Source organism: Lutjanus erythropterus, chromosome 16, assembly GCF_056507025.1.
Source record: "Lutjanus erythropterus isolate fLutEry1 chromosome 16, fLutEry1.hap2, whole genome shotgun sequence".
Classification (NCBI taxonomy): domain Eukaryota; kingdom Metazoa; phylum Chordata; class Actinopteri; order Lutjaniformes; family Lutjanidae; genus Lutjanus; species Lutjanus erythropterus.
In genome coordinates this window covers 2,817,685-2,842,734 of record NC_139332.1, presented here as the reverse complement: position 1 = coordinate 2,842,734, position 25,050 = coordinate 2,817,685, and the positions used below count along the sequence as shown (strand labels likewise).

Below are 25,050 nucleotides of genomic sequence, written 5' to 3'. Positions count from 1 at the left end.
ATGTCTCTTTCCAGAAATTACGACCCACTAACTCAAGATAATCCACACAGCTTGCTATTTTATGTAGGAGCTACTTTCTTTCTACTCAACTACACCCACCAACCATATCACTGTGCAGAAGGAAGTGTGCATCCACTCATGGATGAGAGGCTTGTGCTTCCAGGATGTAAACACTTAGCACCACTGAGCTAGCTAACACGGTATATGGTTGGGTGCCTTTAGGTTAGAGAGAAGGCAGACATCTCTACGGCCGGTATCTCTAAAACTCTGCAACCCACACCAAAACTATCTACATGGATAAACAGCACCACAGAGAAAAGGAAAAATGTTGATCTGAGGGTGAACTGTTGCTTTATAAAGTTGGAACACTGCGCAACAGCAGAGTTTCTTGAAAGAAAAGCATTTCATGTAAATTCCAGTCTGATAAAGTCTACCTGAAAATTTTATTTATTAATTTATCATTTCTAAAATCTGCTTGGATTCAGACTGCGCTCCTTCAGCCTGGCTGGGAGGTGTGTGTCCAGTTCAGGCCACAGCTGGCCCATCAAGCGGAGGGGGCGGGGTGGGGCAGAGCGGCTGGCCAGCAGCCCTCTGTTTAAATGAATATCAATCACGGCTCGCAGGCTGAGCCACCGCCCCTCCACCACCCCGGGGCTGCGATTGGTTCAGAGGAGACCAACCTGCAGTGGCCGGTGAAAGCCGCTTCATCAATGTCCATTCACTGACAACAATGAGGCTGAATGGCTAATGAGCTCTGTCCAGGCTGAGGTGTCATCCCCGCACTATTCTCACAGTATAGCTTTGAACATGACCAGCAGCCGTCCATGGGCCCGACGCTGGACCAGGGAATCTAAAGAATAGCAATGCTTTAATAAAAACAACACACATTATTTAGCTTTATCACCAAAGAAGATCCACAGTAGGAGGATACAGAATAAGCAGCCTTTCCATTTGGATTACTTTTTTTTTTCCTAATTGATTCCTGAGTGTTCTGAGGGTCAGAAGCTTTGACGTCAAGGAGGGTTGGAGAGAAGAAACCAAAATGAAACCAAGGATCTTCCTCACCTGCCTGGCAGCTCTCTACTGTTTGAGTAAGTACACTTCAGCTTTCATATTTGGTTTATTTCAGCTGTTGGAGAGTACTGGATTAGACCTGGAGGAACTTGAGCAAGTCCAAGGGGCAGATGATGCTGCTTCAGCACAGGCTGTTCTTTTCCTGCTTTGACTTTGACTCTCAGTAAACAGGAAGTTAAATGTTTGGCATCTGATTAACCATCTAGATTCTGCAATGATCTCCATAATCTACTGCTTTTTAAGGTGCTCAAATGGTTGTAAATTAGAGGAACTGGCCTCTGCTCGGTCCAGGTATTGTCAACAAGGATCAGTTCCACTCAGCTCAGATGACTGGAAGCACTTGTCAATGTCTACATTGATGTGGACTGATTTTCACTGATCCCCTGCATAATTGTGCACAACATGCAAGGTGACTGTAAACATCTGGGTATAATTATTGTCAAACTGATATTTCTGATGTCAAGAATGAACTTTCAACACAAGTGGACAATGCTCTGCTATACAAAATGCAGCCATAGCTCATAGTCCATTTGAAGCTGATATATTTGAAATGTTTTATAACTTCTAGTTGAACATTCTGCAGATTCACTGGCCATTTTGTCACTTTCTTCATATCAAAACAGTGAAAGCTGAGGGTGATTGAATGGAAATGTATGGAGGGAGTGAAGGGCAGGGGGTCTCCTGCAAATAACTCCTAAAAATAGTGATATACATGATAATAGAACCTGATTCTGCTGAGATTTCTTGCTATTGAAAGGAAGTTTTACTCACCACTGTTGCCTTAGTGTTGGCTCTTGGTGGGAATTGCTGGATCAGTGTACATAATATTATAAAGAGTACAGTCTATACCTGCTCTGACATAACTTATGTTATGATCTAGTGCTATATAAATAAAATAAAATTCAACTGAATAAGATTTTACTATAAATCTTGAATAAATGTTAAAAGATTCAAATTGAAGGCCATCAAACACTGTTTGACTAAGCAAGGAAGTTCATTCTCGAACTTGGAAACTGTAGTTTTACAAATAAATGAATAAATTAATATCTCAAGGTCCACTCACCACACTTTTCTGAAGATTTTAACAAAGCAAAGCCTGTCCATTGAAGAAGATGGCCAAGTTCAGTTGAAAGCAACAGAAAAAGTTAGTAAGTGGAATTTGAGTTATGTTTTTTTATTTTAAATATTAATCTAATAGTTTGAATCGTTTTTGGTTTTTTTTTTTGGTATATTTTTGTAAGGGCTCAAAAACCCATATTCTATACCCAGAATTCACTTCTTTACCAAGGACTAATTTATTTGATATATTCATAGATCCAAACATTAACAAAAAGATATTTCAAATAAAAGTGAAAATCAAGTTACACAAAATCAAGCCACAATCATCATATAATAAACATTCAAAAGAACCCACAAAGTTTGAACAAAAAAATTTTATTCTAATTTTTATAGTTAAGCTTTGCATGAGAGGGGGAGCAGTGCAGACGGCGTAGGAGGTTCGTCTTTAGCTCAGACCACAGAGTCAGTGACCTCCGACCTTTAAGAGGGGGTAGGGTTCTGGGTCGTCCTGGTCAGCGGAGCAGTCTGCTGGGGAGGAGGACCACAGACACAATAGGCCCCCCCAAGTCCTTAGCCTTCAGTGACCTGACCCTCACACCCTCATCTCCATAACACTGGCCGCAGTCTGCGCTCAGATTGAGACCTTATTAAAGATATGTGTGTTGAAGGTAATCCCCCTACAGCTGCCCATAACCGTGTCCTCGACAACCTCCCCCTGCCAGGGCTCTTCGCTCAGCCCAGGCCACCCCTCGGTTTAATCCACAGCAGGGACACAAAAGGCCTGCGGTGGCCGGGGGTTCCTGCAGTGTGACAGAAAAGGGGCTTACATCTCAATCTGTGGACAGTTTAGGCTAATGCTAACAGGATTTTGGCTACGTAAAGGTACATTTATGTAGTTGATGGGACTTTCTGTAAATGGCCCTCAACTAACACTGACCTGACTATGAAGTGACTATGAAGCACACACTGCTTTATGAGCTTTAATGCAGTTAACTTTTATGAGAGTCTACTTAGCTTCTTTCATTATTGGTTCAGTTCATTAAATCTTTAATGCTTTATATCCCCACAGAGACAGGAGCTAACAGCACAGTCACATGTCCACTGCCACTGAGCAGCTTACTGTAGAAACATGACTGAGCAGTTTCTGGTGACTGACAGTATACTGACATATATATATATATATATATATATATATGTATATATATATTTTAATGAGGTAAATTAAAGACTCTTTCACAGCTACCTCATTCAGTCCACACTTTGTGAATCAAAATTACAGGTGTGAAACCTCTGGACCAAACAGCCGAACCTTGGTCCAATCAGCAGAGGCAGTTTCGGTCCGGATCAAAATGGACAGGGTTTTGGGGGTTGGTTTGGACTTTCAGACCATCAAGCTCTGACAGGCCGTCATCAGAAACCAAAACTAACCAGATCAAATGTATATGATACAACAAAAACATGAACCTTGGTTCGGACCTTGGTTTGGTCTGGTCTCAACGGACCAAAAAGTGAACCAACAGAAAAGGCACTCAGTTCTTTTTGTCTTCACATTGCCAGTTCAGTTGAGAGAGGACTCAGTTCTCTTTCTGGTCCTCTTCAGCCCTTTTTGTTCACACTATATATACTTCCTCTGGAGCACAGGAATGTCCACACAAAATTCTGTGCGGTTTGTTGCAAAAGGAACAAATTAAAAACTGAGGGAACACCTCAGCGTTTTTAGATAGGTGTCATTTGATGTGTTCTTCCTTCCATTTTTGGAGAATAACAGTAGTTTCTACCTCAGACCAAACTATCCCTCATCTACTAGTCTTGCTAGCATTACCAGCAGCCATGGTTCCATCTATTTGATTTTTCGAGCATCCCAGTGCAATCAGCAATCCTTGAGGGCTAAAGCACAGCAGCAAATCAAACTCAGAGGGGTCTGATTTCGTTTGGAGTGTTCACATATGCACAGAAATGCTGAGAGTTAATTTTGCAGGGCTGAAAGGGCCCAAGTGTGAAAACACCCTTAAATTCCCAGCATGTTAAAGTTCTGGGTTTTTCAGAAGGGAGCACTGTGGCAGCTCTCAGAATGACTGTGTGAAACTGCCTAAGTGCGAAACACTGAGCTGCTGCTGAAGAGCCTGGAGCTCAGATGGCATATCTCAGACGAAGCTCTTGGAAAAGTTATGGTGAAAGTGATGTTGAACAGAAAACAGATTTCTGAAGAGCAGACTTATTTTCAGCACAGTCACTCAGTTGTCTTGTCAAAAGATACGTTAACAAATCTCATTTGTCTTCCTCTGCAGATCTGTTGCACAGTCATGACCTGTCACCTGGCTGCTCATCTCTCCACACTGACTGTCTCATTAGCTTGTGTTTTGTGAGGCCTGAGCCTCCTGCCTATCCTTTTTGTTTTTGATAGGATTTTTCTAATAAGAGTTGCTGCAGCCAAGCTAAGCTGACACCTCACTAATTAAAACTGCAGGACAAACAAAGAGGCCTCCTCTCCATCACATTAGAGATTATTGCTTATTGATCCACCTGGCTGGTGGGTGTTTTTGGTCAGGCTCTTTAAATCTGCACTGACCATTAGATTTCAACATCCAAATGCAGATGGGACATCCTGGGCCTCAGGGGCCTTGGGGCCAATGTCAGTTTATGCATGGTTAAACATGTGATCAATAAGTCAGGAAACTGAGATATGTTGCTATGAAATGACCAAGCCATTAAACTTCATGTCATTGTATGAGTATAAAACATTCAACATCATATGATAGATTTTTTGTAGGTTTCATCATTCAGTCACTGCCTTCAGTCACTGCACTCAAATTCCAAAGCATGTCTTGAGTCAAGTCCCAAGTTTGAGTTTCCAGGCCAAAAAAAGTCATTGTGTGCTCTTCACCAAATGTAATGCCATTTTAATAACGGAGCCTCTTCAAATGTTGAAAGAAGTTAAAGTTGTTGTATCTGTAATTTTGGCATAATTTTTTCCAACTGGAGCTTGGTAACAAAACGTTAGTTCTTTAGTTTGTTCTAGTTCAGCTTGACTGGATGCTGTTTATGGATAAAGTACTTTTCAGTCTTTGGACATGGGGAAAGCTATCAAGTATTTTCAAGTCCAATTCAAGTTTCAAGTTGATTTTATCAAGTCTAAATCAAACCAATCATCAAATTTATGACTCAAGACTGGCTTGAGTCCAAGTCATGTGACTCAAGTCCACACCTCTGCTAGGCACCAAACCTTAACATATGTTTTCATACTTTGGTACTGGTTTGAACTGAAATGTGTCTGAAGCATATCATTTTAAAAAAATGGTCAGAAAGTTCCAGATTTGATTTCCAATTCAGTTAAATCAGAAATCAGAAGTTTTGTAGAAAACAGGTTATTATTTCTCAAAGTATGACAGTGAAAACAGTGTTGCTTCTGGTTCTGGTCACCAGAACTCAGGTATTGTAACATACAGCTTAAGATCCCTAATGTTGGAAGACAAACTTTGACCACATTAAGCTTGCTGAGTAAAGACATAACTTTTACTCTTTCAGAAACACTATTTGGACTTTGAACTTGACATATGACACCCAGCAAATGACCATCAGTGGGCTTAAACAAAAGACCCATACAGACCTCCTACTAGCTGTCACTGAGCAAAGCAGAGTTGTACTCCCATTAGGAGGACAAAGGAAGACGCCCCAGGGCAATGGGTTTCATGCCTGTCCAGCCATTCCCATCTTCCAGCCCAGACCTGAAACTGCACGCTCACTGTTTATGTTGCTGCCTCTTCTGAAACAAAAGAAGAGGTCAAGGGCAAGAGAAAATAAGAAAGGGAAATATTAGAATATATACATCTTGCTTGCATTTCATTTGTTAATATTCAAATCAATTATCAAACATTTGCTGTAATGATCTGCATCTATTTGCAGTTCATCCATAAAGTATGGAGCTCTAGCACTAACCTTTAAAGCTTCAACCTTATTCTCAACCCCAGCCTTAACCCTTGCAAAGGATTTGTCAGAAAAATGTCTCAGTTTCATTGTACTTTTCAATCCTAGCTCAAGTCCATGCAGCTCTCCATTCAAACAGATATGTCTGAAGGGGGAGAGAGGATAAAGAAAAATAAATTGATGCAAGGATTTGTATATGGTGTTCAAGACCCCATTCTCTTTCTCTGTCCCTATTTTATGGGGGGGTGGACAGAAATCTGTGAAGTTCAGGGGCAGCAGTCCTGCTAAACAATAGCAGTGGAGGGCTGGGAGAGTGGCTCAGGCTGGACACCCCCACCCTCATCTACACATCCATCCTCCTTACCTCTGACTCTCTCATGACCCCTGAGGGGCTCGGGGTTACAAGCACAGGGTGCTTGTGTGGGGGTTGCTGGACAACCCCCTCCATTGAAAAAAATCTCATTACGGTCCTTTCCCTATATTGAAAACGGTCCAATCTCGAAAGCTATGCACTTAATCACACCTCATGCAGGTTCAGCTCATTGGAACTTGCATAGAGGGCACTGGACTCCTCCAGTCCTGTTCAGCTGCTTTAAACATCTTTTAGTCTTGACACACTGTTATCGTCCTTCATCCATCCTGATGCACAGAGTCTCACTGGATTTGAGGCTTCAATCTTGGAACAAGACATGGGATTGATCCCATGTCAATGTCAGTGTATCAAGGCACAAACATCAGAGGTTAGCTCAAACCTGCTATTGAGTTAGGGCTTATTTGGCACAATCCAATACAGCAGCCCTTCAATAAGCCCTACCTTAATGAAGATAATCCTACAGTGGTGTCAATTCAACCTGCTGGTCATTTCTTAAGCTGTACTTTGAGGTATTGTTGTATTGGGTTGCACTGGACTGAAAGATGTTAAGTCTAAAATGACCAAAGAGTTGAATTAGCAGCTCTTGGACACATCAACAAAAACTTGGACAATAAGCTTTAGAAGGACTGTGATGATTGCCAGAATATTGGATTGGACTGTATCAGATTGTTGGCAGTCTCCAAACCCAACAGCCAGTGCTTCAGGGCTTCCAATGCTCAGGGCTTCCAGTACAGGCAATATCCAGGCCAAGACTTTCTTCTCAATGTGCAAATTATTATTTACTGTCCAATTAGTGACTTGAGATGTGAATGAATGGTGTTTTAGTTTGAAGATATTGTCTAAGACAGGAATGTATCTGCCTATGAATGCAGATACATTTTGAAAAAACTATAATAAAGAGCTAAAGCATCAATAGACAATCATTGGTGCGTTCCAAGATTGCATTTCGGTAAATGTTTTTGCCTCTTTTGCTCCTCACATGGACTGTTTACCTGCAAGGAACCAAAGCCTGCCATAGGTCAGTTTTACTCAGAGTACAGTCAGAAACCAGAACAATTCCAATAACAAAATCTTGTCCCTTGCCTACTGACTGCCTGCACATGCAGATGTGTTTTAGAGGTTAGATTGTTGGTGTAGTAACTCAGGACAAACATAAGCTCTCTAGTGACAGGGCTTCACTCTACCCCAGTACCTTACCAAACCCTAGGATAGTACGTGACGATACAACCCAGTGGCTAGCCGATATAGATTCTCTTGAAAAATAAGCATTTAAGCATCCGGTTCTTTTTTCCTGAATGAGGATGTGTAGATGAGCGCTCCATTGTTAGGTCAGAATGAAAACATGCAGTGGAATATGGCCAAAAACTTAACAAATGCCCTGTAACATTCTGCTCCTTAACACTGGATTAGATACCTTACATTGACTTATATTACCTCGAGTTACATTACCTGAAGTTATGTTGCTTTCCACTGCTATAGGTTGCCTTGTGTTACCTTATGTCAGCTTGCGTAATCTGGTATTTAGTCAGAGTTGTGACCTAGCATTTAAACTTCTGAAATAATATTGATCAGTTAGAAACCTGGCAGGAAATTCAGTGTTAATTTGTGTTAGTGTTTCCTTAACCAGTACCCTCAAAGAGTCCTGCTATGACATAACCTTGTTTATGTATACCTGACTTACCATAACTGCTGCCCCACCCCCCTCCATCACTCATGCACTCTCCTGCATCACAGATCAACACTGGCCTTTTAGGTCTCACAGGTTGCAACACCATGTGTTCGATAACCGTGGCCGCAGGATGCAGTGCAAGTTCCCCCTTGGGAGCCCTGAATTTCATTACCAGGCCTGAGGGATGAGTGGCTCAGGGGGGTTGCAGGGCTCTATCAGCCTGTCCAGACTCAGCTGACCAGTAGGCCCACAATCCTCTCTGCTGGCTGCATCTGCTGGGTGGGAGATATCTCATTAGAATTGAGAGCAGATGCTCATTTCTTGATGTGACACATCAGTGAAGCCAATGGCAGAGATCTCTGGGAGGGGGTAGCTCTGCTGCATGTTCAGGCTGTGGGTGAACTCCCTGGATGTATTTTAGAAGTAACAATCTATAATCTGGTTGGTTATTATAAAACCTCAGAGTCATTTCATCAACTACCTTGTCAAAGAGCTGCAGAGTGTCATGTCAAAATGGGCGGATTTATGTTATTTGTATATTGAATACCATGACATCTTAGTCAAGCCAGTTTTATTCATCTCAGGGCACTTTTCATATACAGCAGGTCTAGATTGTACTGTAATGTTACTTATAAAGGCCCAGTAGTTCCCTCCATGAGCAAGCACTAAGGTGACAGGATTTAGGAAAAAATTCATTTGAACAGGCAGAAACCTCAAGCAGAGCCAGACTCTAGGGTGGGAGGCCTAGATATGTATCACATATCACAGGATCCTATATCTTAAGATAATTTGTTTCAGAGTTATTTGGATCCAAGAAAAATACCTTAAACTTTGTCTGAGAGTCATACAGATTTTTATATCCTTACTTCCATATCATTAATCAGGTTTAGCCAACAGAAGGCAGTTATGCTCAATGTAACTGCTATCAAGGATATTTTCTTGATGTTTGTTTATTTCATTTGCATGCAGACACAAAATAAGGTGGGGAGTAGTGAAATTGTTAAAGGGTCAGTTGAACCAAATTCTTAAAATTAATATTTACTGACTAAGCTCTCGTCTCTTTACAGTGCAGATAGTTTTGGTTTATTTATCCAGGTTTTGAGTTATCTGGCTCCAAGATTTCTTCCTTTAACTGTTTCTGTGGCTTTTGTAGAGTAACCAAAACTCTGAAAAGATATGTTAGTTACTGTTGAAAGGTTTATCTAATATGTCACTGCTGTGAGCACCACAAACCAAATCCTACTGCATTTGGGTTGAGGTAGAAGTCGTAGACCCTACTGCTGGTGGTATCTGCATTGGTAGTTACCTCTAAAATCAAGTCAGAATTTATGTTCTATGAAAAATTTTAATAAATAGGAATATATGTACTGACAGTGATGTTTAACACATTAGCAAACAGCATCTGGTCTTCAGAATGGAAGTGAACTTCACTGGGAACAGACATACACAAAATGACCAATGCCATTTCAATGTCAAGTTCAGCTGCAAGCTGCTGTGAGTGGGACGTGATGCTTGATGGTGGCTGGACAACAATAAATGAAGGAAAGGGTATATTTGGCTGAACAGATGCAAGACTCCATAGTGACATTGATAAGGCATTGTGGAGGTTCAAGTGCAACTCCCATTGTTACTGCCTCACAGCTGGGATGGAAAGCGGCTAATGCAAGGGTTCAAGGTTGTTTGCATACGAGGACATTAACACCAAAAAAGATTTGGGAGACTGGGAGTGTCACCAAGGTCGCGGCGGAGAGGGGACAAGGGTGAGGAGAAGAGCTCTGGTGGCATGGGAAAGTCACCTCGGAGATGGATCTGAAAGGACGGGAAGGGATGGGAGGGGTGGAGGGGATGCATAAGAAGGGGCAGATGGTGCCCTTGGGTGCAGGGTGGCTGTTGGGATCTTTTACAGAGGTTGCTGTGGGTTGGGTGCAAATAAGCATAGTCACAACACTATTGTCTCAATTGGCCCTTGCTTCAATGGAGGCGCTCCTAACTTGACCCCTGCAACCCTTGCCAGTGTTCTTCTCCCCGGCTCGGGTATTGTTGTTGCCCTCTCTGGCTGGATGGCTTGCTGGCATTCAGCCTCCATTGTGGCTCGTCTTCAGTAAAAGCATTATAGGCAGCAAAACCAAATGCAACATCAATCAAATGAAATGGTTTTTGGTGTTGAGTGAGGTTTTTGGGGCAATTTGGGTAAGGTTCCCTGAGGCTTGGTGTCCGACAGAGAAGCCTCCCTGTGTGCCATTGTCTGTGGAACCATGGGATGTTCGTAGGTTTGAGATGAAAAATAGGCTGAATTTTCTATGATCTACCATAATTTTACTATGTCTCTTTATAAAAGACCCCTGCAGTTCATGGTTGCTTTCCCACATACAAATCATTTCATGTCAATGCAAGAACTTGTTATGGTTCTAAATGACATCCACTGGACTTGCTGAATCTCACTGGACTCTCACGGTGTGTTTGGACTGAACGAGAAGATTTAACTAGTTTTGACCACTGGATTGCTGTGCAGTTTATTTTTTGTCATATGACTACGTCATAACCAAGATCAGAATGTATCAAGACAAGACCAGGACCAGACCAGTGCAAGTCCAAGACTGCAGGACATACTTAGAATAAAATGTGGAACCATATGCACTCCATGTTGTACCATGAGAATTGTTGAGATACACTAATCAAAAGATACTGCAGAGGTGAATTTTATGTGTGGGATGCGTATGTAAACTAAAATGGATGGCTTGTGCACCTCGCTAGATGGCAAATAGCTGGCAAGAAATTAGAAATACACAGTAAACATATGTAGCTCATATGTGTAGCTAATATTTGCTAAATCTCTTCAGGTGAGGGATGAAGAGATTTTGGTACAAAGGTAGATTGCTAATGGTTGCTAGTTTTTCTAGCATGACTTGCACAGCTCAGTTTTACAGTTCAGTCTTATAATTCAAGAGGTTTTATTGGCATGAATGCATCAAGGACAATACAGTTGTGATATGATGACATGAGAAAAAAAAAACACTTCAGACTTAGCTTTGCTAACAGTTACCCAACTTTCTAATGTTCAGTGCCAATAAAAGTTTCACATGGTCTCAGCTGTTTCATTGCAGATTTTACCCACTGCTGTTTGTTTTCTTTTGGACGCTGCTTGGTAAATGAACTTTGTGGTTTAGGTAGACAGATTTTATAGAGAAGATTTGGCTGACATCCTCTTTCAGACATCTTTACATCCAATCAAAGTAAAGATTTTAACAAATAAATCAATGCATAGACAATTTAGTGACATCCCCACAATTGTGGCCTTTAGGCATTTTGAAATAAAATCTTTATTCTTCTTTGTCTGAGACCAAGACAAGACCAAACAAAAGTGCGGTTGATGCCAAGACAAGACAGAGACACTCAAAAAGTGGTCACAAGAAAGGTCTCAAGACCAAGACCGATCTTGAGTACTACAACACTTTGTAGTTTAGACCCCAGCGTGGTATTGCGTCTTGTGTCTGTGTGTCAGTATTTCAAATAACTGACTGTAAGTATTTTTATATATTAAGTCTCATAATTGTGTGTCTGATGTCGCATTTTAATCTGTACAGTGTGCAGATAGTCCAAAGTTGATCACCAAAGTTACCCAGAACTCAGTTCTTTATATTAGTTTGCTGTCACTGAAATACATTTCAATTTGCAGACATCTTTGACTTTAAAGGGCCTTGACTTTCTGCAGTGTTGAATTGTTCAACAAGTTGATGAGTAGTCATACAGCCTTTCCATCTCTGATAACCTGTGCCCCTCTTTCTCCTGTCTGCAGGTGCCTGTCTGGCCTCAGAGCTGTCTTTCCTCCTTGAGCCCAGCGATGTGATTGCGGTGAGGGAACGGCCGCTCATGCTGGACTGTCGGGTGCAGGGCGAGGAACCGATCATGGTCACATGGCGTAAAAATGGTGTGCCTTTACCCACTAGCCCGCGGGTTCGGGTGCTGGCAAACGGCACACTGTTCATTCAGAGCTTCCAGAAACGCAGAGACGGGAGCGACGCTGATATGGGCGAGTACGACTGTGCCGCCCAGAATCGCTATGGCATGCTGGTCAGCCGCAAGGCCAAAGTCCTGTTGGCATGTAAGTGTTCTACGATGCAACATGATAGGAAGAAATAATCTCACTGAATATCTCTTTCCCTGATGACACATTCCAAATGAATTGAGCTGTAAAGTGGACACAGAAAGATGAATTGCATTACATTATCTACATTTAATGTTTTACAATTTTCTGTAAATTCCTATATGAAGACCCTCTGCCTTCTTCATACTAGCAAAACTACATATTTGATCAAAACTGAGTTAGCTGACTTTCTTCTATTTTACAATATAAAAAATATTAGCCATAATCACATAGAAAGATGTAATTTCTGATAAATTAAATGTCCAATAAGTAGCCTATTCAGAATCTGCACTTTGGCTGTACAGTCGCTACATTCTGGCAGTAGTATATCACTGGACTCTCTGCAGAGAAAGAGGTAAAGTAAGAGGGCTAAACTAGCTTATGAGACAGCTGCAGCTAGCCTTTGCTTAAAACTACAGCTTAGTTTAGTTATTTATTTTTCACCTAGTTGCTATCTGTAAATGAAAAACTGCAATTTTAATGAACACTTTGGTTCTACATAATTAAGGCAGCAGATAAATCAATTCATGATGAAGAAAAAAACAAATAAACTAGTCTAGCCCATAATTTGGTGGTGAAACTACCTTTCCTATATAACTGTAAATGAATGTAGCCTAATTTATTGATTTATAAATAAATAAATATAAATAATACTCTGACTGATGACCTAGTTGACTTCTAAAAGTAATTTCTTAAACAAACTAGTTGAAATAGATAAGAAAGCTCAGAGCCCATTTGGTTGGAGGATACTACGGGTTCTCTGAGTATTCAGTGAAGATGATCCAGTGTCTGTGAGTAAATTAATCAGGCATGAAATCCTAAAATCATTATTTGATTGATTGTTACTCTATAAGTACTCTAATTAAAATAAACTGAGTCTAAAAATACCACCAATAAAATATCCACCACGTGACTGCATAATGTAACTGATAAAGAATCTGGAAGGACGTGATCTGAGGGTCCTTAAACAATTCTTGAAAACCAAAAGCAAACCATGTGCTACTCAACACTCTAATTCAGGTTTTTTGTAAAAATGTATTCTTTAAAGATGTTTACATATGAAATATATGTAATTTATGAAATTATTTGATTTGCTTTATTTTTCTAAAATTTCTAAACTTGCTCTGTGCAAGAAAACACCCTACCAGGTAAGAATTCACAACTTCAAATAATTTAAAAATGTGTTTAAAGTCTTCAAAATCTAAAAGTAACAATACCTACTGAAAACATATAAAAAATGTGCTACATTTAATTAAAAAGCAGCAAAGAGCATTTCTTCAGAGGGACTTTGCCACAGATATCAAAGCAACCATCCTTTCTTTCTATCAGGTGATCACAGCAATGAAACAGGTGAATGAGATGTTATAACCAGACAGAATGATGGACAAAACTTCCAAGTTGTAATAAACCATGATTTACCTTCAAACTTGATGTGTGTTTGATAAAGGCTCTCGTGTCTGCCCAAACACAGATAATCACAGAATAATGAGCTTCATTAGAGTGATTTAGATATGAAGGCTACACAGCCTCCACTCCTGCAGACATCACTTCCTCAGGCATTTTAATATCCATATCCCTGTGTTACCCACAGGTCATAAACCTGCACAGGGAGCAGAGGATGTCCCACAGATAGTCACTGCATGTTGCCTTTTCTCTGTCAAAACATCCCATAGTCTTTGTTGTAAATGATGTCTCACATAGTGAACACCTCTGCATCATACTTGGCAACCCGAGCCCCCCTTGGACCGTTTGATCCTTTGTTATCAGAGCGAACAGGCGCCCACACCGAAACACAGCAGTTCCTCATTATGGAAAACCTATAAATTACACTACATGTACAGTAACGTACATGTAGTGTACACACGCCAACACACACACACATGCTCTACTCTACTGGAGTGTACAACACCACCACCCTTTGCTCAAACCAATAAAACCAAGGGTTTATGGGTAATCCAGGAGAATTACGGCTATCTCGAGGTGGTCCAGGTTACTCTAATGCAATGAGTTGCCATGGTGATGCTCTCTCATTTGCAGACCCCTCCTCTCTGGTCTACACCCTTATTGATTAGGGCCACCAGCTTATTAGGATCCTGAGTGTGTGTCTTTGTAAGTCTACACAACACTTTATATAAGGTTTGACTGGCCAACATTTTCATAAAAAAATGTACTTTAAAACAAAGATGATTATAATAGCACATGTTTACACCTATGTTATCAGTAGGTGTTGTTAGTTTTAGATTTTGAAGGATTTTAACTCATTTTTAAATTGTTTGAAGTTGTGAATTCTTGCATGAGACAAGGCTGTTTTTCAGAGAATTTTAGACATCAAAAATATTGAATATCAAAGTGTTTCATAAATGAGCTATACTTTTCAATTTTCACCAAAAATTGGAATTAGAGTGTTGTTATTAATAATTATTAATAAAGTTTGTTTTTGGTGGGATATGATTTGTCCAAGTGCTTAAGAATGAGTGTTAGATATACTGCTTATTTAATTATGCAACTTACTGAGCCCTTTTGAGGACACGTGGTGGAAAGAAAAATATAGATGTGAAAATCTGTGTGCACAGATTGCTCATGGATTAGTCAACTGTTTTTAAAGTTTTTACTCCCTGATAATAAAAATGTTTTGGGGAAGCAGCTTGGCAAGCTATACTTTCATCCAAATGATTTATAGCAGCAGCAGATGGTGTAAGAACAAAAAGATGATGGAAAATCTCTTTCCATGTTTGTCCTTCTCAGCAAAGATGAAAATACTCAGAAAGTGGTTCCAATTCCTTCATGGTGAAACATTTCAGTGTCGAGTCCACACAAATGTTCTGGACTGTCAAAATAACATGACTTGACACAAAATTTATAAAGCTTATAGCCTAATTATGTTGTGCATATATTTTGTTAACTGAATAAACTAATAAAAATGGTTGAACAAATACATACTCTGTTTTTCCAGTATTTTCCTGCCAAGCCTGATCTGAATGTGTGGTTTCTCTCCTCAGCTCTTCCTAAGTTCCACACCCACCCGGCGTCCATGACTGTGGACGAGGGAGGCGTCGCTCGCTTCCAGTGTCAGATCAACGGTGTACCTGAGGCCAACATCACCTGGGAGAAGGACAGAGTGCCACTCAACACCGGCGACAACAGGTAACACCACACACACACACTACTGTACAAACTGTCAACATGTATCACACACTGCAATACATGACAGCTACAAATTGGCATTTTCCTCTGATTACGATAAAACCAAATCAAGACTTAAAAGCATCATAACATCCTTAAAACACTGCAGCATTGCACTGTCCACCTGTACTTTCAGTTTGATTTACAAAAGATATACATAGACATAGATTTGAAAAAATAAGAAAGACAGAAAACAACACACATAAAAAGTAATTGTCATGATGATGCGCTCTACCTATCATTTATTAACATTATGAATTAACTGCTCAAAGGAAGTCATCCTCACAAGTTCATCTCTCCAGCCTTTGAAGCTGATTTTCTCTTTTGACCTCTAATGCCTCAACACTATCTTGCTTCCTGTTGTGAGGGCCTGTCTCACCTAAGGACATGTTTGTAGGGCAGTTTAGCCCCCAATGGCAAGATGCCCAATATGCATAATGTTGGACTTAACTCTATTTCCAATATGCTGTTAATACATTTGACCAAAAATCATGCACCACTTCATATTCATATAGCATGTGGTCAACATTTCTTTGGTGCATCTTTGGTGCATCTTCAGTAATTCTGATTCATTATTCTAAGTGATGTTAGAAATGAGTGTCCCTGTGTCTCACATTATGGAGTACCACATATGTACTGCTTTCCTCCACGCTTCCTTAGAAATAGATGTTCCAAAATCTTTTTCCATCGTGACCTTAACAACCTCATAATGAACATTCAAATTTTGCCTAAATATGGCTGGACTGTGAACGTAAATTTAATATGACACAAGATTTATCAGGTATCAACTTTATATTTGTTTCTGTTCATGAAGTCACTAGAAGAGGAGGGATTTCACCTCTCTTTAGGAAAAAAGAGACATTTAAAGAAATTGCATTATTTTTGCAGAAGTGCAGTCTGCACAATTAATGTTCATATACATACATAAGTGGTCAGAGGAACAAGTGAACTAAGGGTCTCTTAAAAGCCATGAAATGACCAATGAAAGGGAAAGGAACCCCATACCAATATTAGTTATTACCCTAATTAAAATAATAAATGTTAAGACACATTTGTCAATGTTACTGAATACTTGTTATAGTGTTAGTTAATAATTTTTACAGTATTAACTAAACTTAATAGCATCTTTATAAACTTTTAACTAATATACAAGTTCATACCATACTTAACATGAACACCATTAGTAAATTATTACTAGATGTATTAGTTAAATATTAATTAACTGTTAGTTAATGCCTTCTACTCCATTAACTAATGTTAATTGATGGACACTTATTGTAAAGTGTTACCCTTTGAAGTTTAAGATTTTACTTACAAAACTTATGATCAATTTATAAAATATAATTCATGCTATAGATCAATCTACTCTACTACAGTCTTAGAAATAAAGGTGCTAACTGGAACCATCAGCTTGTTCCCATAGAAGAACCCTTTGTGGTTCCTGGTATAACATAAACAACATAAACAATTATACCTAGAACCATCTGTGAAAGGTTTCAACCAAACGCCCCACTGACCAATGAAAGGAAAGAATGGGGTCATTTTAGAAATTATGGAAATATTCAAGTAAAATTGATTGTATATTGTTTATATTTGCATTATAAAAGGCAAACTGCATTTATCATATACTGAACATTAAAGTGTACTTGTACATAGTAGCTGTAACTTACATGAACACCCTGACCTTCCCTCTCTGTCCAGATACACTCTGCTGCCGATGGGTATTCTCCAGGTGACAGGCGTGAGGCAGGTGGATGCTGGCATTTTCCGCTGTGTTGCCACCAACATTGCCAACACTCGCTACAGCCATGAGGCCACGCTCAACATCACTGGTAGGTGATATACACAGTGCATGTAACATACAAGCAGTTACAGAAAGTGCCTCTTTGGAATCAGCTCCTCTGGCAGTGACAACGACTGGTTGCTCCCTGAGAGTCCAGACAGCAGTCCTCAACTCAAACAGAAATTCTGCTTAACACTTTGACCGTCCTTTGTCATTCCAGGTGGAGCTCCCAGAATCTACAAGGAGCCGGTCATCCTGTCAGGACCCCAGAATCTGACCATCACCGTCCATCAGACGGCCATCTTGGAGTGCATCGCCACAGGAAACCCACGGCCCATTGTTTCCTGGAGCAGGCTAGGTACCACTGGAGAATAAAAGAATGATTAGTTGATAACCTGCAGCATGTGTACATGTTAATTTCACTAACCACACCTGTGTGTGTCTCTTTGTGTCCATCAGATGGACGCTCCATTGGGGTAGAGGGTATCCAGGTTCTGGGGACAGGGAACCTGATGATCTCAGATGTGTCCCTGCAGCACTCTGGCATCTATGTGTGTGCTGCCAACCGGCCCGGCACCAGGATGAGACGTACTGCACTCGGACGACTCGTAGTACAAGGTGAGGCCATACAGACCAGACACTAAAGCTTAGTGTTGTTGAGCAAAGCACTCGCTAGTGACCTGGAAGAGCTTCTCACTGGCCGTCGCCACTGACCACTGATCGTGTTTTGACTACCCCTACAAACAAAGGCTTTTTGTTAACAAGGAACAGTCTGAATACACTTCTTTGCTGTCATATGTACATCAGGTGAGAGGGTGGTAATAAATTATAATCTCTCTGTGTCCAGTACAGACAACAACAACAGTAATGTTTTAACAATAGAAGTGACAGAATTCCAGAACTACTAGAACGGCCATAAGTGTCATTTTGAGCTTTGACTTCCAAACTATATTATCTCTCATGATAAATACCAGTCTATGAGATTAATGCATTTGTTCTGTTAGTTTATCTTTTTGAAAATGAAAAAATACCAAAATTTAAATTTTGTCAAATGTATTTATATTTTTATCAATATGCAGCCATAAATCATAATGATTGCATATATTCACAGCAGTATTTTTCTGTAGGATAATAACCATCAGTGATCTGATTCATATTTTGGATTAATTAAACACTTAAGTGTAATTTATAAGATTTAAAATGTTATTTTAACATTAATAATAACACATTTCCACCTAGCCTATGGGAAAAGGCTAGAAACAAGTACAAAAGTAAAAGCAAAAAACATTGCTATTTGTAATAAGTAAGGGTACTTAGTTTCAACATTTGAGAGCTTCAGCACAAAAATTCACTGATTTATTGGTGCTGAGACAAAAAGTGTTACAACCATCCCTGGTCTCCTCTACTTTTATTTTGATTCAGTCTAATCAATTTATTATTTAGATTTTAATGTCAGGAAATTGGAAATCGAAACCACTTGTGACATTTTACTGGCAGAGACAATGATAGTTGCTAAGCAAATAAGATGCATCTCCAGCTGTGCAAAAAGAAACAATGTAAGAGTTGCAATTTCTGCGTGGTCAGTATGATCACCTATGGCCTAAATACATTCCAGGGCTCCAGACAGAACTGTATGACTAGCTTGCAACAAAATATGTAAAATTTTTCTCTTATTGGATGTCTCCAATATTTTATTGGCAACTGTTATATTTTCTGAATTATTATCTACCTTCAGTATGGTCTGAATAATGAATGTTTCTCTCTTCACATAGCCAGCAATATGGTTCTAGTGCAGAAATGCTAACTTACTCAACTTGCTTAAATTTAATAGAAATCATTGCCCAAACCCTGATAGATGTGTTTAGACGTGCTTAGCCCTACTCTAGTAGCTCTGTCAAAATCCAACTAAGATTGTTGCGATACCAGTACCAGTATCAGAAATTCTTCCATGAGAGGCTAAAATGCTGCATTTGAGATCAGCAAGCACACAAGTCTATGACCTGACCCAGGCCGTACAGGAATGACAGCGATCATAGCACATATACTACCAAAAATTAATATATTTTTTAACAGGCTTATATTGGATTTGTACTCAGCTATTGGAATCTGTGTTAGGAAAGGAAAGGAAGGCCAGTTGCTAATAAAGCTAATTATTGTTAGTTAATTAGATTCACCTAGTTTTTGCTCAAATTTACTACTTTTTTTAACTTGCCAAAGTCACTAAGTGGACAGCACTGTACATAGTTCCCAAGTTCTTATATATAAGTATTTTTTACGCTTTTGTCAAAGCTAAGCTAGCAGTTTAGCCTTGCTTCTAGCTTTTGTGCTAAGCTGGGCTAAATATTTCTTGACCCTGCCTGAAAGACAATACCTACCTCAGCCACAGCCTGCTCACCCTGCTGCTGTCTGGCAGGAGATACAGAAGTATCCACTGCTGCACTGCACTGCAGACTACAGAGCAGCACTTTCCCTCAGAAGATGTGAGACTCTCTTCATTCATCCTCAGCACTCCACCATAAAATAATGGTTAGATTTTTTTAAAATTATTATTTATTCTTCTATCATTGTGAGTACAATTATCATTTTGTTGTATAACCCTGTGTTGTAGAATGATAAATCAACATTCTCCTTTGTACTGGACACACAGAGATGAAACTGACCTTAAATATCTGAGTCTGGGGAGGAAAAATAAGCATAGCCTATTTTGAAAATGTTGGACTGCTCCTTTAATATAAAAACACACCGGTGCAGCATGGTGAAATTATGAATTATAAATGATATCATCATGATGGGATCATATTGTACATACACAGTGTTTGGTAGACTGACCATCTGATACACACACGTCCTCTCAGTCTTTGTTACAGCCTTTGTTTAATTAGTCGTGCTCACCAGACCTCCATATAGATCCTGTGTGACCATATTAACTGGCGGTGGGGGTGAGGGGAGGGGAAGGAAAGGGTCAATATCAAACTCCACCCTTTCTTCTCACCTTTGGCCTTGGCTGTTTAGTGGGGGGTGGAGGCAGAGAGCACGGGCCTGCTGTACGGTGTGTGGTGACACTATTGGTGTGACCCCCACCCCAACTCCACCACACACACATATGCACACCCAGTCCAGTTCCTTTCCAACAATTAAGCCGGTGTTCAGCTGTATGTGTGTGTGTGTTTTGTGTGTGTGTGTGTGTGTGTGTGTGTAATGAGGTGAGTGGAGGGCTCTCTATGACGTGGACTCATCCATCACCCTGCAGCTGTCCATACACCCAGCCCACTCATATTTCTCACTGTCATTAGCTGTGTTTTAATTGGCTGTCCTGAGCCCAGCTTAATTAGCAGCTCACCTCTCAGAGTGTTAACAGGAGAAATATGGAGAGTGTTAAAACATTTTTAATTACCAGGATATCTCTGCTTCCTCTGCTCTCTACTTTATACTTTACTGCATCTCAGAAGGAAATATTCTGACTCCACAACCATTAACCATTAATTCTTGAATGAGTCTATTAACTATTCACTAATGTTTCATATATTTTCTTAATTCATACATTATTTAATCATTTATAAAGATACTATTAACATTAGTTAACACCACATTAAGTGACTGTTAATTGATGCTATAATAAGCATTAAATAACTATTGATAAATGTGTCTAAGAAATGTTTAATAAATGGTAACAAGAGAAATTGGTTAATGTTGCTTAATACTTATTATAGCATTAATTTACTGTTAGTTAATGCTTTTTATGGTGTTAACATAGCATCTTTATAAACTATTCAGTAATGTAAATGTTAATACCATAGCTAACATGAACACCATTAGTAAATCATTACTAGATGATTAGTTAACTATGAAACAACTGTTAGTTAATGCTTATTACTGCATTAATTAATGTTAATAATGGGCCTTTATTGTAAAGTATTATCCTCTGAAATTTAAGGTGTTACTTACAAAACATATGATCAATTTATGAAATATCACTTGTGCCATACACTTTTAGAAATAAGGGTAACTAGAACCACAAAGGGTTCTTCAGCTTGTCCCCCATAGAAAAACCGTTTTCAGTTCCTGGTAGAACCTTTTAGAAAGGGTTCACTTGGAAACCTTTCAGAGAGTTCTACTTAAAACCCAACATAAAGGGTTAAACCCAGAACCATCTATGAAAGGATTCACCCAGAACCACCCAATGGAGTTTTTACAAAGATATCTTCTATGGTGTAATGGTTCCACCCAGAAGCCTGTCTGTTCTATACAGAACCTTTCCACCTTCTAGAGCCCTAACAAGAGCCCACCCAGATGGTTCTGCCGAGCACTTTTTTATATTCTAAGGGTTTTATCTGGACCCCATCAAGGTGGTTCTACCAAAGACCTTTTTATATTATGGTACAAAGAACCCATGACGAACCCTTTACAAAAGAGTTCTTAAAGGATCTTACCAATCTTTGAAGAACTCTTCCATATAAACTGTCATACATCAATACAACTTTCTTTTTTTTTTCTTTTTTTTTTTCTTGGTGGGGGGGGGGGTGAGTGAAAAGTGGTCCTAATGGAACCCTTATAGGGATTTTCAGAAGGAAATGGTTCTGGATGCCCTTCAGGAAGAAACCTTTTGGGACTCTTGTTTCTAAGAGTGTATACTATATATAGTATAATGTATATAAAGCCTTTGAAATTAGCTCCAACTTGAATTGCAGCTTGTTCTCATTCCAAAGTTAAGTACATCCACATTTATTATATTAATTATTTATTTATTTTAACCCCACAGAGTGCACCTTTAAACAATAAATGTTACGTTTTTTGAATCAGTGATTGAGAAGAAGAATTCTAGTATATATCTATCCTCTACAACGTATAGCATAATATAAAGAAATAATACAAAGGCTTCATTAGCTTTCTTGTAATCTCAGTGACATAAATCTATATTCGTATAATTCAGCTTTGGCTTGTGTCGACTCTTTGAGCGGATCAATCAATACTTCCCCCTGTCACTCTCTCAGTGATTGGCAGTGCCTCTGGTGCAGATGGGGGGAGAGGGGGCTGATCTCTAATATATTCATTAATTTATTGATCAATTGGCTCTCTTTGGGGTTGAGGGAGAACAAAGAGCTTCAGTCTTTGGACAGCTGGTAACATGACCACACAATGTGCTTCACACAGCTTCAGAAGTGTTTAAGTGTAGGAGTACAAGAAAGACAGTAGAACAAATGTCCTCATTATTCTGCAGTGGTACATTAAAACTAGTTTATTATCTCAAAAACTGTTGTAGGAGAGAGCTGAGATTAGTTCCACTGCTTTTGGAGGGAGATGGCTAATAATAAAATCTCAAAATCTCTTCAACAGGAAACTATCTTGTGTTCAAGTTCTAGTATCATTCTGTAAAACTGAAATTAGCTTAAAATGTCAGAGTGATTTACATTATGTTATTAATCAGTTATTGTTATTTATCTCTGACCTCGCTGGTTGCCGATCAGCCAGGTAACTTTTAAGAAAACTCATTGACAGAAAAAGAGAAACCCTGTGAAAGGTCTGATGTTTGCAAGTTCTTACATCACCTCATTTATGAAAACATTGTTTACTTATTTTTTTAATTATTATGACAGAGGAAAGTGTAAAAATTTATAGGTTGTCGACAGAGATTGAAAGTAAGTACAAATATTTAGTTACTGTACTTAAGTAAAATTTTCAGGCATCTGTACTTTACTTGAGTTATTATTTTTCTGATACCTTGTTACTTTTACTCTCTACATTTGACTACATTTTTCTGTACTTTCCATTTCTCACATTTTCATGAACAGGCTTTTTACTTTGGTTTTAATGCAAGACGGAAAAACAACATAAAAAGACGTAACAAGACAAAAACTACATAACAATACATAGCAGACAAAAATTACATAAATGGCATAAGTTGAAAACAATGTAACAGTACATAACAAGACCAAAATGACATACAAGATGATGTAAGACAAAATAAGTAACAGGATGTAACAGGACAAATAAGATATAAAAGATCTGACAAGATAAAACAGAGGAGACTCGGCTGGTGAGAAAAAGTGAGGTTCAGTTAACTTTGCACAAAAACAGTCAGTATAAATGTCCTTCAGAGGTCAGTGTTCTACTTTTATACTTTGAGTACATTTCAGAGTCTGTACTTTTTCACTTTTACTTGAGTAAAAAAGTTGAATCAGTGCTTTAACTTTTACCAGAGGCTTTTTTTTACACAAGTATATGTACTTCTTAAGTAAAGAATGTGTGGAGACGTGCTCTTCTTGAGCGTAGGCTCTGAAAGTGTGTTTAACATTTATGGGCTCAAATATGTGTCAATAAGATTTTGATGTTGTGAAATGATGCTTTTGAACGGGCAGAAAAAATGTAGGGGATAAGAATACAATGATAATGAATGAAATTAAACTTTTGCACAAATTACAGTGTATCAGCAGAGATCAGAGTCTCAGAAGTATGAAACTCAGCACTCACAGTGTTTGACACAGGAGCTACACATACAACAAGCAGTAACATTTCCATTGACATCATTTGTGGAACATTTATGTATTTTCTAAACCTTACAAATAGTTTCTACACATTCACACACTTATATTTGTCATATATTGAGTTTATAAAGAGCGATGTACAACCACAGGCTTTGACATGATTTCTGACCATCATTTCACAACATCAACATATTATTGACCCTTATTTGAGCCTACAGATATTAAGAGATATTTTAAAATTTCGAAATAAGATTTTATTACATTTAATATATATATTGATGTCTTTAGAAACATAACATTGCTGTACCATTTATCTCCAAAATGTCAGCTTTTCATGAGCTAGGAAAAACAGCCATGATTTCAGCTTTGGAGTGATAAATCTTCCAGATGATCCAGTGGGTTTGTAAATGGCTTGTCTGGCTGAAAGGTAGAATCCATAGGATTTGTCCAAGATGGCCATAAATGCCCCAGAAGAACATCCCAGGATGTCAAATCCCAACATTTTGGACTGATGAAACATCCCGAGCACAGCAAAACAATGAGAAAAACAAGGAAATACTAGCAGGCAACACAGTCTCTGCAAATACAGCCACTGCAACACACTTCATAAGTGTTGATTGAAAGGAAATGTGCCCAAATGAGTTTATACTGGTTCTCTAGAAAGTTCTTGCTTAATATGTCTTTAAGAAATAAGAGTCTCAGCTCATAAAAAAAAAAAATCTGAATTACCAAATTTGCACAAGGGTTTTCATTGGACAGTGACAATATACAATATTGAAAATGGTTGAAGTTCATCCTTTAAATCTAGTGCAAAAGTCAAAGTCAAGTCCTCCATGACAGCTGTGAAGGAGACGTGATGAAGGTGAACATTGTCATTAATTCAGCTGAAATCAAGTTCAGTGAGGATCAGTGAGGCTGTGTTTGTGTTTGGAGTGTGAAGGTTAGCAGAGGTCTGGACTTTCACACAGTCTGTGTGTGTCTGTCAGCCCGTCTGTGTGCATGTGTGTGTCCACGGTCATGGTCAGGCTGGAGGGACAAAGAGGACAGAGAGACAAAAAGTCAACCACAACTAGACGGTCACTGCCGGGTGCAAGGTGCAGGAGAGGAGGTGCAAGGGGAAGGGAAAGGGGTGAGGGATGACCTGCAGACCTCCGACCTCTGACCCCTGACCCCGACAGAAGGATTCGGGGCGTATGTCTGTGGAAACGGTTGGAGTGAGGGAGGAGGAGGAGGAGGAGCAGTCAGGATGGACAGATAGGGAGGTGGAAGGAGAAGGGAGGTGTGGTCTCAGGGTTAATTAGGGAGGGCTGGAAGATGGATAGCATCCCGGCAGAGGGGTGAGGGCAACCAGGGTGTCAC

The 25,050-nt window shown here is 39.4% G+C and overlaps 1 protein-coding gene across 1 annotated transcript in view; it reads left to right on the top strand.

The window, feature by feature from the left end:
• Nucleotides 1–837: 837 nt before the first annotated feature.
• Nucleotides 838–25,050, top strand: part of LOC146312612 (immunoglobulin superfamily DCC subclass member 3) — a 41,362-nt gene continuing 17,149 nt past the window's right edge. Inside the window, exons 1-6 of the mRNA XM_084739996.1 lie at nt 838–1,091; nt 11,896–12,201; nt 15,243–15,387; nt 17,128–17,258; nt 17,430–17,567; nt 17,669–17,827. Of these exons, the coding sequence (XP_084596122.1) occupies nt 1,043–1,091; nt 11,896–12,201; nt 15,243–15,387; nt 17,128–17,258; nt 17,430–17,567; nt 17,669–17,827 (928 nt within the window). The 5' untranslated portion in view covers nt 838–1,042. The remainder of the gene's footprint in view (nt 1,092–11,895; nt 12,202–15,242; nt 15,388–17,127; nt 17,259–17,429; nt 17,568–17,668; nt 17,828–25,050) is intronic.